The 14,305-nt window shown below is 34.2% G+C and overlaps 2 protein-coding genes across 5 annotated transcripts in view; both read right to left on the bottom strand.

Moving 5' to 3' along the window:
* Positions 1-3,662: 3,662 nt before the first annotated feature.
* Positions 3,663-4,891, bottom strand: LOC104811268 (ethylene-responsive transcription factor TINY-like). Its single transcript, XM_010537932.1, has one exon. The coding sequence runs from the start codon at positions 4,563-4,565 to the stop codon at positions 3,795-3,797; it is 771 nt and encodes a 256-aa protein (XP_010536234.1). The 5' UTR covers positions 4,566-4,891; the 3' UTR covers positions 3,663-3,794.
* Positions 4,892-11,063: 6,172 nt separating this feature from the next.
* The window catches only part of LOC104811266 (probable glycosyltransferase At3g07620), a 3,966-nt gene continuing 724 nt past the window's right edge, over positions 11,064-14,305 (bottom strand). For 2 of the 4 annotated variants that reach the window (XM_019202303.1, XM_010537927.2), the window contains exons 2-5: positions 12,755-13,578; positions 12,527-12,657; positions 12,080-12,428; positions 11,064-11,878 (exon numbers count right to left, since the gene is read on the bottom strand). In XM_019202303.1, the coding sequence (XP_019057848.1) occupies positions 11,210-11,878; positions 12,080-12,428; positions 12,527-12,657; positions 12,755-13,528 (1,923 nt within the window). In that variant the 5' untranslated portion in view covers positions 13,529-13,578 and the 3' untranslated portion in view covers positions 11,064-11,209. Of the gene's footprint in view, positions 11,879-12,079; positions 12,429-12,526; positions 12,658-12,754; positions 13,579-13,952; positions 14,280-14,305 lie in introns of those variants that run through there. The other 2 variants (XM_010537929.2, XM_010537930.1) reach the window with 2 other exon arrangements.

The following is a 14,305-nucleotide window of genomic DNA, read 5'->3' as shown; positions in this document are numbered from 1 at the left end:
TTAATTAATTTTTCAAATAATAATAATTATTTTTAATAAAAAATAAATGATTTTTGTAAATATAATAAAAAATCAAATTTAAATTGAATCATTTAAAACGAAAAATGTAATACATGTAATATTTAATTTTGGATATGTATATGAAGAAAGTATTTATGTCTATATATGGCTATATATATATATATGTATATGAAGGAAGTGAGAGAAATCATTTATATATATATATATATGTATCATGTGTATTCAAGATAGTTAATATTTAGGGGAGTAAAAAATTAAAAGAAAAAAAGGTAGTCATGATAGTCTCTTACCAATCCCAAATATTTTCCTTCCTAATTGTAACCTAAATCCTGATAGTCTCTCCGATAAATCTAACCTCCGTCGATTCTCCGACGTCTCGCCAGATATATCAACTGTGTCTTCATCGATTCAACTCCATCTTCGTTTTTACTTAGTGAAATCTGAGTTGGTATTCGGTTTTGTTAGGTATATTTTAAACATCAATCCACAAGAGGCATGCAATTGGTGGGAAACAAAAGTAATGGAGGAAAAACTTAAAATGAGTTTTACTTTTTATATTTTTCTATAGTTCAAAATCTGGTTCTAAATCGTGAAAAACCTTTACCTTTACGTGGTAACTCATTTTAAATTGAAAAACCTTTACGTGGGTTGTGAAATTACAAGCGAAACGAAAAAAAGTTACGTTAAAAAATTAAATTTATAATTTTTCAAGGATGGTTTTATAATTGTTTACTTTTTTTTTATATTTCGCTTCAGATCTGTAGCGTATAATTAAGATATTTATCAAAGAGTTTTAAAAGTAGAATCGAAATTATAAAAATTTATACATGAATTCAATAGAACAAACTACCAAAAATATACAGTCAAATTAACAAAAGTAGACTCATACTCAATTAAAAAATAAAGATATAATATATATAAATATATTCATAAAAAAATAAAAATACAAAATAAAAATACATATATACATACATATATATATATATAAATAAATATATATACATATATGCATATTTGTATATATATATAAATATCTATTTATTTTATATTTTTATATTTCTATTTGTTTATGAATAGATTTATATATAATATTTATATTTTCTAATTGAGATTATAGAGAAAAAGAAAGTTGACATATGTTTTTTAAATTCTAAAATAAATTTATTTATATATAAAAATTTATATGTAAATTTAACTTTTTTTAAAAAATGAAAGATAACTATAATATTTAATAATATGATTTTTATTATTATCTTATAACTAAATTAAATTTTATAAAGATTAAAAAAACAAATTAATAATAAAATATTCATAATATATCATTAATATCGATCTTATAACCATTTACATAATATCATTCATATTTTCTCATTTCTTTATTTCCTTAAATACATATTTTACAGAAATTTAATTTTATGATAATATTTATTCTAAATCAAACAAATAATATATTTTTTTTACTAAATCTATATAAATTATATATATATAATGTATGTGTATATATATTAGTTGATTTTCTCTGTCGTAGAGTAAAAAATTGAAAAAAATCTATAATTTTTGTTGAGTGAAAAGATGAAAATTTATTTATATTTTATTAAATTGTTATAATTTGTAATTCCAATTGTGTTTTCGAATTGTATTATTTTCATCATGTATCAAATATATTGTTTTTTCAATTGAGCCTCTCTCATTTTATTTTTTAAACTTATTTTATAAACACAATTTAAGAATATAAAAGACACTGCATTCCACACTATACATAATGTCAAATAATTCTAAAAAATAACAACACATATAATATGAAATTAACAACAACAAATATGTCTAATAATATCTTTTTCTCCACTGTAATAATATTTATATTCTTTCATTTATTCACTTCTTATATATATACATATAATGATCCAATACTATAATTTAACTTTACTTAATATATAATAATTTTTGTATAAATTGATATCAATAAATTTTAATAACAAATAGACGAATAAACCGCGCATCGCGCGGGTCTCTCCTAGTTATTATAATAATATATGATTTCTATATTCCTGTCAAGTTTAGAAGGATTAGACTCCACATTTTTGGATGATAGAATTTTTTTTATATATTCTGTTATATATTGTTTAATGAATATATATATATAGTAAAGAATAAGGGGTTTCTTCATTTTCTTCCCTCATATGATATTTCATTTTTAAATTTTCAATGACTAAATCATTAGAAATATGATAAGTGTTTTCAGACAATTTTCTATGAATTTCGACAATAAAAAATTAAAATGCGAAAATTCCTGACTGATGATGAGATTCGATGCTAGAGCCGGTCCAAGAATTTATGTCAGTTTTTTTTTGGTAAATAAGAATTTATGTCAGTTAATAAAGGAAAATAAACATAACCCAATTCGAAAGTTCATATTTTATTTTTTGTCAAACGATAATCACAGTATTTGAAGTCGGCAATTAATTTGAAATGAATGGATTTGAAATGTAATGAAAAATATTACTAACAAATTTGTAGCATATTATGAATTTAAATAAATGCTAGCTTTATACAAACGGTTGGTTCGGAATGTTTGTTTAATTATAATAATGTGCGCGTATAAATTATAACTATGCAAGAAATATTACACATATATATATGTATATAAATAAAAGCCGGTTATTGGAGCTTTGATTGGATTGCATTGTCGGGTTATCGGTTAGGTTTGTGTTTGGTGTAGTAATTTATATAATAAATTGCCACACGTTCATTATATATATTCCATACGAAAATTCCCTTGGAATCTGTAACAAAAGCAAAATCAAACATAAATAGAAGACATTTCAATGAATTCTTTCCAATTTTTGAAGACTAAAGAACAGTTATGGTGAGGCATCCTAATTTATATATTAATGATTAAAGTTCATAGCCTTTTTTTCTTACAAAAAAAAACTTTTCCCACCATTCATTATGTAAATGAATGCCACATGACATAATATATATTCCCATCGTTGTAAAATGCCCTAGTTCTTAATACCATGTCTTGTATATTCTCACAATCTTGTTTCTGCATATTTTTTCATTATAAAAATATTATATATATATATATATATATATATATGGAGAGAGAGATTATACACTTACTTTTTTGCAATTTATTTATTTATAAACACACAACTTTTCATGTTCAAGTTTACTATTCAAGTGAAAACACAAAACTAGCATAATAACTTTTCATTTGTTCTTTAACAAAAAACCTTTTTCATTTGTTTTTATATGAATATCACTATTATTAATCTCAACATTTTTTAGAAGTTTTTATTCTGTTTACATAAAAATATAATTTTTAGATAATATAATATTAATTTTATTATATTCAAAATACTACATTTTATATAAAAAAAATTATAAATATGTTTTTTTTTGTCATATGGTGACTTTTATTTTTGCTTGTATCGTCAAAGGAATCATTGACAAGAGTTTTTCTATTGATTTGTACAAAAAGCAAATATTCAACAACCACACAATCAACGAAAATAAATATATATACGTGGCTTCCACTGTTGTATGTTATGGCCAAATTATTCATTTCATGATATTTAGATTTTTTTTTTCTTTTGACCCGACCAAACCCCAAGTGAAATTTTCTGTACAAATTAAAAAAAAAAAAAAAAACTTGTCCAACATAACCACAAATAACCAAGGGACTTGAGAAAAGTGATTAAGCGCATTATCAACAATAATGATACAATTATTATTTTTTCACGTTATTACGATAATAATTTACAACGACATTACAGATTCCATGATGACAGGCCTCCGTCGAAGCTAGGGTTCAAGAACGTGCCGCCATTAACGTGCCCGTAATCTTCCAGCTCCGAGTTCTGCATCCATGGCGGAGGATAAACCCAGAAATCCACCGAGTCAGAGAACACGAACTCGCCGCCGAGTTGTGCAGACCCATCATAACTGGGTCCAAGAATCGGCAGCTCCACAATTTCACCGAGTTCCTCCGACTCAGTTCGCGAAGACGACGAGGAAAGTTCCATCGCCGAAACAAGAGACTCCAACGAAGAAGACGACTGCGAAGACGAAAACGACGCCGTTCCGGACGATAACGAAGTCGGCGAAGTCGAAAACGACGTCGTCGTTTCCATGTGAGCGGCCTTTAGAGCCGCGGCTTGAACGTCGCGCGGGTTTAGCGAAACGGGCCGGGGAAACGTTCCCGCGAGGCCCGGAAAGTTTAGCACGGCGGAGGCTCCCTTTATGCTCATCGCCGCCGCGTCGTGCGCACGCGCCGCCATCTCCGGCGTCGGAAAAGTCCCGAGCCAGATTCTTGACTTCTTCCGCGGCTCGCGGATCTCGGAGACCCACTTACCCCATGTCCTCATTCGGACACCCCGGAAAACGGGGTGCTTGCTCGAGTCTCTGATTCGTTTCGCCTTCTCGCCCCCGTTTTTCTTGCCGCCGTGATTCGCTGAGCCCGGAGCCGAGACGAGGGCGAGTTGACGAGCCGAGCCCTCGAGCGTACGGTCGCCATTATCCGAACTCGGAGGAACTATCATTGACTCGAATTTAAAGACAGGCTTCTACTACCAAGAAAGACACGACACGAGATTGCAACCACCGTTTTGCAAACTCTGATTCGATCGAATCCACGTGGGATTTGAGGAGATGGTCAGGGCAGAGGTTTGGTTTTCGAGGTTTAAGTGACGAAGGAACGAACTTTTAGTGAGAGAGCTCTAAAAAGATCTCGAGAATTGGACAAATCTTGATTTCGGACCAAATGAGGAAAGAGAGAAACTTTGGTTCGATTTTCTTGGGAAAATGGATGATGAGAAGTGGAAATGTTAAGAAACTTAGGGTTTTTTGGATGCTTCTGATCTGTCCATCATTTCTCAATTACATCAAATATTTATAATATGTATCGATTGTGGGAGTGGGGGATGAGGGCGAGAGATATGGCATCAAACAAACATTGCCAAAAGACGAGTGAATGAGAAAGGGCCCAATGGCTAAAATATTAAAAAATAAAAAATAAAAGGCCCCACTAAAAAATTTGTATTTATTATAAACAACTCTAGAAGTTATTATATGTTTGGATTTTGGTGTTTTTTTAGAGAAAAAAGAAAGATTTTTTTTTTGTTTTTGTTAAAGATTGGGAATCTCTTTATTCGCATATATAAATCGTATTATATTAATAATGGGAACTCTTTATAGCTACCAAAAAGCGTCTAAACCATGGTCGATGTAAGCCTTCGAGTCATGGCGTAGATTCTAGAATTTATTTTCCACATTGAATAATCTCTGGTGTTAGATGTTGTGACAAATATCAGCTACATGATTCAAAAGTTGACAAAAGAATTTCATTGCATGAGATAAAATACATGCAAAATGATATAATTATAAAAATCCAACTACACACACACAAACAAAAAAGGATGGCAAAATGGTGCGTTTTTTATTTAAATTTTGTTGTAATGATTATTTACTTTTCTTGGAAAGGAAAACAAAAGAAGCAAAAAATAAAAGATATAATAGGATATGGTGTGACAAATTTCATTTTAATTAATTAGTGCGACAAGGTGTTTTTCACCTCCATTTCACTGTTTAATTATCCCTTATCCTGATATTCTCCTCGAATGCATCATCATGTTCGTCACAGCTTTATATATATATATATATATATATATACATGGTCGATGTAAGCCTTCGAGTCATGGCGTAGATTCTAGAATTTATTTTCCACATTGAATAATCTCTGGTGTTAGATGTTGTGACAAATATCAGCTACATGATTCAAAAGTTGACAAAAGAATTTCATTGCATGAGATAAAATACATGCAAAATGATATAATTATAAAAATCCAACTACACACACACAAACAAAAAAGGATGGCAAAATGGTGCGTTTTTTATTTAAATTTTGTTGTAATGATTATTTACTTTTCTTGGAAAGGAAAACAAAAGAAGCAAAAAATAAAAGATATAATAGGATATGGTGTGACAAATTTCATTTTAATTAATTAGTGCGACAAGGTGTTTTTCACCTCCATTTCACTGTTTAATTATCCCTTATCCTGATATTCTCCTCGAATGCATCATCATGTTCGTCACAGATATATATATATATATATATATATATATATATAGAGAGAGAGAGAGAGAGAGAGAGAGAGACTCACATATTTTCATATAGAGATGTATATATATATATGTACATATTCATGCATTTGACGCCCTTGTAAGATGGATCATATAAATTTTGATCCAGGTTTGGAGAAACCATGCATCTGCAAAATGCTACCAAAATTTTAAAAAAAAAAATTATTTCAGAGCTAAATAAATCGCGGATTCGATATTAAGTTATCGAGAAATATATTTCATGCAAATTTATTTTTTAATAAAAAATTAATGTATCGCAATTTTGGTGAATCTTGGTCCTGAAACTCATGAGTGAATGAACGAACGAATCTGCGAAATAAATAAATAATTTTTTTTACAAAAAAGGAAAATTGTAAAAAGAATTAATGGATATACGGTAGGCCATTTATTTAACCCATTGGATCGTATAGGGGGCTATGAGAGCACAACAAATAAGAGAACAGGTTTATGGGGGGGGGGAAAGGATTTACCATATCTTAGCTGCGGAAATTTCATCATATATATATATGTATATAATATGATAGTGGAAAATAAGAAAATAACTGAAGTTGCAACCATTACTACTGTGTGGTTGGATGATGATAAATAATATTCCTTTTTTGCATTTTACAATTAATTAATTATACGTCATCCGTCGTGAAGTACGTGATTAGACTCATTATCACCTATAGTTGTAATTCATACAGTAATCCTCAATTAATACTTTAATGGTTATTATATGTTGGTTTGCAGCTATATTCGGTTGTCTGTTTTGTACGAGCTGAAACCTTAAAAGATACAAATATATATATATATATATATATTATAGTAAGCAAAATAATCAATCATTGCGTTTGTATCTTAGATATATATTTGGAGAAGAAATGGAATGTATTTCAATTTATTATATTGTTTTGGTATATTAGTTCAATATTATACGTTCCCTCTTAATTAACAAGTTTGATTTAAATTAAAATTGAAGTGAAAAATATAAGCCAAATAAATTAATATAGATTTGAAACTCGTAAATCCACAGATTCATTAAGAAGTTGTATCACGTTCTTTGTATATATATATATGTGTGTCTGTGTGTGTGTGTGTGTGTGTGACGACTGTTATTTTTACCATGGAACCCTAATTTTCCATTTCATCCATATACGTATACAGGCACACAAGCATATACATTATATTTACAAGGCCGTATATATGCATGAAATGTTGAAAATATTTTTAAAAAATACAATATAAATATATTAACACGGAGAATATATATACACTTTTATTCACATAAGTAATAAGTTGACCGATAACCATCGAAAAATAGTGTAAGAATAGAACTATTGGGGTTTATAATGCGAGCCACCATATAAAATATCACGCACATATGCGTTATCACTGATATCAAATATGTAGTCTCAATTTTTTTGAAACGTTACATATATATATATATATATATATATATATATATATATCACATATAGAATCTATATATATTGGATATATAAATGTCAATAAATGAAGAAACCCCACCTGGGAAAAAGAGGAAACAACAAGAGTTCTTGAAAGGCGACAATATGGTACAGCGTATATATGCCTTTCAGAATGTGACATTTTTTTTTCCTCTTCGTCCCGACAATTTATGAAATTATCCATCGTTATTAATATTCAATGATCGGTCGTCGTCGAATTTGGTGTTTATATATAATAGCCACACGTCGGTAAATATGATATCTAATTCGAACAATATTTAAATGCAAAACCTACGTTTCAACAGATCGAATGGTCCTTTGTAATAGAATTGACAAGCAGTTGGTAAATGTAACGTCGTTTTATGATTCGGGATACACTTTCACGGTTAAATAATATGATTTTTTTTGTACGGAATAAATGTTTAGTTTTAAATATATAAATATTATATTATTATATATGTATATATAGCCGGTCCAAGACACCTCGAAGTGTAGGACAGGCGATATGATATATACAGTACGTGTTAATTAGCCTATACCGTGTGGCCACCCAAACGCGATCGTGGCTGTCGTTTTGGACCCACTCAAAAACATATAATATGAAATGAATTACCCACATATATAGTCAGGCTATGGGGCTGCCTATATAAATGCATACATACATATACATGTATATATATATACGTATATGTGTATGTTTGTATACGTGAAACTGTAGCAGTACAAGTCAATAATTTCCAAATGCATTGCTTGTCTCCAATTCATAACTTCGAATTTCTTTTAAGAAACTTTCGGTTTTTCAAATTTTCTTAAAATTCGATTTGGCTCGTTTTTAGAAAATTCGGTTTTCTAAAAAATATCGTTCGAAAATTATGCATTGTACGGTTTGGTGTGGTTCGGTTATAAGGAACCGTACCGAAACACGCCAATTCCTACTAAAAATATTATACTTGTATGCATTTTCGATTCTCGAAAAAATATTTAATCTGAAGTTTTAATGATTATATACAACATAGCATGTATGTGGAAATAAAATACAAAATAGCAAAGAAATGATGAGTACGATAATTCCATATAAGGTCACGCATAATTTCTCAAATTTGAATATAATAATGACGTAAATTAGATTGCCGACGTACGGCTTTAAAAATAAAAAAACCTTAAAATTTAAGGTCACATCATATATATATATATATATATATGTATATATGCATTTTTATATGTATGACTGGTGAAATAATGAAAAGTTGGGAAGCGTGGGGCAATGTAAGAGACAGACAAAAAGATACAAAGAAAAACATGTCCTCTGACTCCAATGTACATCAAACATCACCAGTCAAAAATCACCATCTCCATTTATTATTTGCCCTTTCACTTTTATTTATTTACTTTCATATAATATTTCACAATATATACATGAATTTGAAAATAATAAAAGTATTAAATATAGAGGCTGAGAGTGAGAGGGACTCTGAATCTTGCAGCTTGAGTTCTGCATCTTTGTTTGTCACATGCGTTTGCTCATACATGTAATCATAGAGTATGTCTGTGGTCGAGAAAACGGTTCTGTTAACCGGATGGTTTTCACAAACCGAACAGTTAACCGGATGGGTTTAGTTCGGTACATGTGTTTCCATATATAAGAAAAGGCTGTTCTTAAACCCGATTAAGAGCTCAAAGGAAAGGCTTTCTTGTGATAGTCCAGCCATGAAAAAAACCATTGTAAGAGATCCGAGATGTGATCTTTTGTCACTTTCAAAAGAAAAACAAGAACTAATCTTTCATCGTATATATAGGGCAACCCGGTGCACAAAGCGTCTCCGTTGAGCGGAAGTATGGGGAAGGATCCCACCACAAGGGTGTATTGTAAGCAAACTTTTACCTTGTAGAAATATCTGGAAGAGGCTGCTTCCAGGACTCGAACCCGTGACCTCAAGATCACAACGACAACACCTTAACCTTCTTTCATCGTATATGATTCGGATAAATCTCGAGAACGAAACGATCTCTCTAAGAGATTTTTCGGTTTTGTGTTTACATTTTCCTTCTTTTCGGACTTAGAATGGAGTCATCATCATCTGCCAATTGGCAACAAGTTTCCATTGGTAGTTGCTTCTGCTTTCTCGGCTTCTTCTCGTACGTTCTCTTCACCCTTTCGGTGGATAAGATCCATGTTCCACTAGCCTGTAAGTAGGATAGGAGATGAGGAACGGAAGTTCAAGATTAGTTATGTTATGTAGTTCTTTGGCAGTTTAAATAGATTTGGGACAGTAAACTTCGCATCAAACATGATAAAGACCATTTGTTTTGTCTAGATTTCGAACGGCTACTATGTGAAAACACACTCGGGTATATAAATGACCAACCCAATTTGAATCCCCACCTCATGATGGTGTAGAAGAAGGGAATATACTGAACATTATTATCCTTTATTTTTATACATAGGGACGGATTCGAATCAACGACTTCATACTCCATGGTAAGTGAGCTTACCGCTGAGCCAAACTAACCCTTCACACTCGGTTATATATGCAAGTAAATCATTCAGACTCAAGCTATAGAACGAAGATAAACGATGTTAGACAACGTCATTTCAGATATATAATAACATGGTAAAACTCCTGCGTAAAGAAAAACCATCCGAATTCTAGCTTACAACATCAGGAGGAGGATGCTTCCTGTTGGGTGGTCTCCCTTGATCAAGAAATGTACGAAAATTCCGGCAGGAATAAGCAGTGTGAGCTGACGATAACGAACTAGCTGGACCATTCTTTCCGGCAGAAAATGTAAACGAACTTACCAGAACGGCCATTTCGTTTCCCCGATATCAGTTTTGATAACGGCTGGTACATTATCCTCAAGGTCTTTCTCTCTCCAAAACCTAGAACAAAGGCAGACCTAGAAAAAAAAATTGGGAACTGATATTACGCATCCGTACAGTACGGACTCTAACCTGGCCATGGGGGCTGTTCAATTCGTACCCTTTTGCGCAGACGCAGAATCTGCTACGATTCATGAACCTAACGTACGATTTGTGATCGAACTGGTTCAGGATCTTCATGCCTGAGTCTGGTTTCGAATTTCGATCGAGAACAACTGGCCGAGGAGGATCTGTCGCTTTGATTGACGGTTTCCTCCGACGCCGCCATTAGTGTTTTCCGACGAGGATACCCTTTTTTTCCGGCCGAGGTTTCCGATGACGAAACCGGCGTTGCACTGCAGAGTTCCGAAATTTAAAAATGACCCCAAAATTAGCATTTTGTCATAATAAAACCCCATTACGTTTTTAAATTATCAGTATTACCCATTTTTAGTTTTGGTAATTTATAATTTCTTCTTTTTCTTCCACGATATTGGTCCAATTTGTAAAACCAAGACGTATCTATCACACTTGTAGAATTCTGCAATTCAACTCAGAATTTCATTGTGAAAGAAACTAATCTCATAAACTATCTCCTGGTTTCGGTAAACCGGGCTTCGGAACCACCGGTTTTCCTCCAACTGGCATTTGGTGCAAAACGAAGGTAATTTACATCGAAGGAAAGAATCTCAACCCACAACTTACGGTTAACTCAAACTGCTAAACCAATTAATTTCTAAACCGAAATTTGAAAAACTCGGTTAAACCAAACCGAATGAAGGATCATATGGAACATGTCATACTTCTCAGGTTTGGAGTGCCACAGAAAATGCTTCTGCACCTTCTTCACCCTCATCTGCATTTGCCTGTACCTCTTTTCGGGGATGGAAGTAAGTATCTTCTTCAGATTCGGAATATCTTTCTCGAGGACGAAAACCGCAAATGATTCCCAGTTCAGAACCTCGAAGAAAGGCGGTACGAAGTTATCGGATATGATCACGGGCACGCATTCATAGAAAATGGATTCTACTACCCTCGGGCTGTTCACTTCATACCCTTTTGCGCAAATGCAGTACTTGCTCGTCTTCATGAGCTGGATATAGTTCTTGTTTCCCTTAGACCGGGGAAGTTTCCCGAAGATTTTCATGTCCGGATCTTTGTTGTCTCCCCAATAGGACAGTAGTATCGGCCGTAGATACCCGTGGTCGGGTTTTCCGGCGAAGAAGGCGAGGGTGGGCCGTCGAGACGCGGGTTTCCCCCCGAGATCCTTGAGAGGCTTGCGGAGATCTCGCACGAACGTCTCGGGGAGAGAAGCGTCTTTTCCAAAGACGAAACCTTCTTTCACATCGGAGTTGCACATAGCCCTTATACAGTTCGCCATGTACTTCCTTGTTTCGGTCGGAGCCTGAAAGATGATGGATTCGTTTTTGTAAGAAAATCTCAAAATGTTATTGAAGATCATGTCTTTACCAGGAAATGTCGACAAAGATCACAGCTTTATCCAAAAATGTCAAGAAAGATTATATCTTTTTCAAGAAATGCCATGAAAGATCACATATCTTTATCAGGCAAAAACCGAGGCTGCGAACGAACGGAAAGAACGTACCCAGTCATGGCAAGCGACGAGGAAATGGTCGGAACCGGAAGTTCTATTCCAGAAAGGGTACTTTCCGGCGATAAAGTCGATATAATCTTTCAGAAACTGAACCAGATTCCGATGACTGTGCGAGTCTTTCACGTAAAGGGTCTCCTCCAGCATCCGGGAACTGAAGGGCAAGTAGAAAAGATGAGCTTTCCGGGCGTCTTTCGTCACAAAGTTCCTGTTCGACTCGAGAAGTTTCATAAACCATCCTTCGGATGCGTAAATTCCCCTTAGCACGGGCGTATGCATTATCGGTCTCTGTCCTTCCTTGTAAACATACACCTTCAACATCTTCTCCATCAGCTCGTAGCTCCTGAGAATTCGTAAGCGAATACATAATCGGAAAAATGCTATCAAAGATCAGTGCGAAGATTCCATTGGGAAAGCCGGAAAGAAAAGAAAAAACCTCACCGTTTGAACATGGAAACATTCCGGTAAAGAGGAGCATACAGAAGAGGGTCCTTTTCGTCAATCGGTGCGTTCTTGATCTCAATTTTCGAGCGTAAAAGCTCTCGGTCGGGTTCAGAAGGCCACTTCGGTCTCTACAAAACACTTCAAGACGTTATATTACGATTTCAGCAACTGAAAAATGCGGAAAAGGATTCATTTCTTCGCCTACTATTAGTTTAAGCAGGTTACCTTAGATGGATGGGAAGCTTGGTTTTTACGCAACCGTTCGCTCATTTCAGATATCGAGATGACTCCCGAAACTGGCAGTTCTGTGTTCTCCGTAAAGTCGGGAACAGATTTCACTGGAGAAGCATCGGTATAAGGTCTAGTCAAGTTCCTTTTATCGTTTCCATCCTCTCGAACGCTAGGGGCTGATGCATTTTCCCTCCCCTGAGATGGGTTTAAACCATTGATCACCTCGGGGGAACTCGTGCTAGCCGGCGCTGACGCGTTCTCCTTTCCCGGATATGGGTTTAAACCCGTAAATGCAGCAGGGGATTTTGAACTAGTAGGAGGCATAGCTCGGGAACTAGAGTTCGATTCCCCGTTTTTGTCTAGTATCTGATCAACCTCTTCTTCTTCGCCCAATTCATCATCCGTGGATCCGGATTCATTCCCCGAAGTATCATTCTTCTGTCGGAAACTTGGAGCCATAGCCAGAGTCGTGTTACCGATACCCGAGTCTCCCGTTTTCTCGGTCTCGTTATACCCATTATAGCTCTCGACGCCTCTAACCGGTCCAAGATTATCCCCGGAATGTCTGCCATTGCTGTTATCAGCAGATTTAGAGGAGGAAGGATCGGTTTGTGATGAAGCCGGGATCTTGCTGGAAGAGAACAGAGAGGATATACCATAGGGGAGCTCGAGGTACTGAAACGTGACGATCAAAGCGAATGTTAGTCCCATAAGCCATAGAAATCGTCGGGATTCGAAGTGGCATAACCACGGAAGTTCTCGGCCCATCCCCGAATCAATTTCCGGGTTTGATTCAGAGGGAAGATAACGTCTGATTCCTGCAACAAAGACATGAAGATTTTTAACTAAGTTTAGGAACAGAGCAGAGTAGGGAGGGCTTAACTGAGTTGGAGTTAAGTAAAGCTAAGACAAGCAAAAAACAAGTTTGATGATCGGTGATGACAAGAAATCAAAATCTGGAAAATCTGATTGAGAATGTAAGGAAGACAAATAGTGACGAGTGTCAGATTCCGGACAGTGATTAAGGATGAAATGATCAAACAACAGAATCGAGCTTAAATGCAAAAAAACCCAGAATTCGGAAACTGAAAAAGAAGAGTCGAGAATCAAAAATCCTGGAGGAATCAATCAGCTACCAAACAGAGAATCAACAAAAAAAAAAGGGAAATTAAAAGAAATTTACAGATTTTACCAGAACCATGTCAAAGAAGAAAACACTCGCAGGCGACCTTGTTTCCGGGAAAAAAAGTTTGCTTTTTTCTTCCTTTGCCATTTTCCCTGGAAACTGATCTCTCTCTCTCTCTCTCTAATCATCACATCAAATTCTCACCCGAATCAGCGTTTCGATTGCCATCTCTGTGGCAAAATATCATTGCATGCAATCTTTTCATGGGATCACAGAACAAAAAGGTACACCAGAATCATTTTCTTCCCTTGTAACGCATGATTAGCAAATAACTATGCACGCTAACAAACAACAGAGAGAGAGAGAGAGAGAGAGAGAGAGAGAGAGAGAGAGAGAGAGAGAGAGAGAGAGAGAGAGAT

The sequence above is a fragment of the Tarenaya hassleriana genome, unplaced genomic scaffold (assembly GCF_000463585.1).
Source record: "Tarenaya hassleriana unplaced genomic scaffold, ASM46358v1 Cleome19, whole genome shotgun sequence".
NCBI classification, from domain to species: Eukaryota; Viridiplantae; Streptophyta; class Magnoliopsida; order Brassicales; family Cleomaceae; genus Tarenaya; species Tarenaya hassleriana.
The sequence above is the reverse complement of the archived record's forward strand: the minus strand, read 5'-3'. Positions and strand labels throughout refer to the sequence as shown.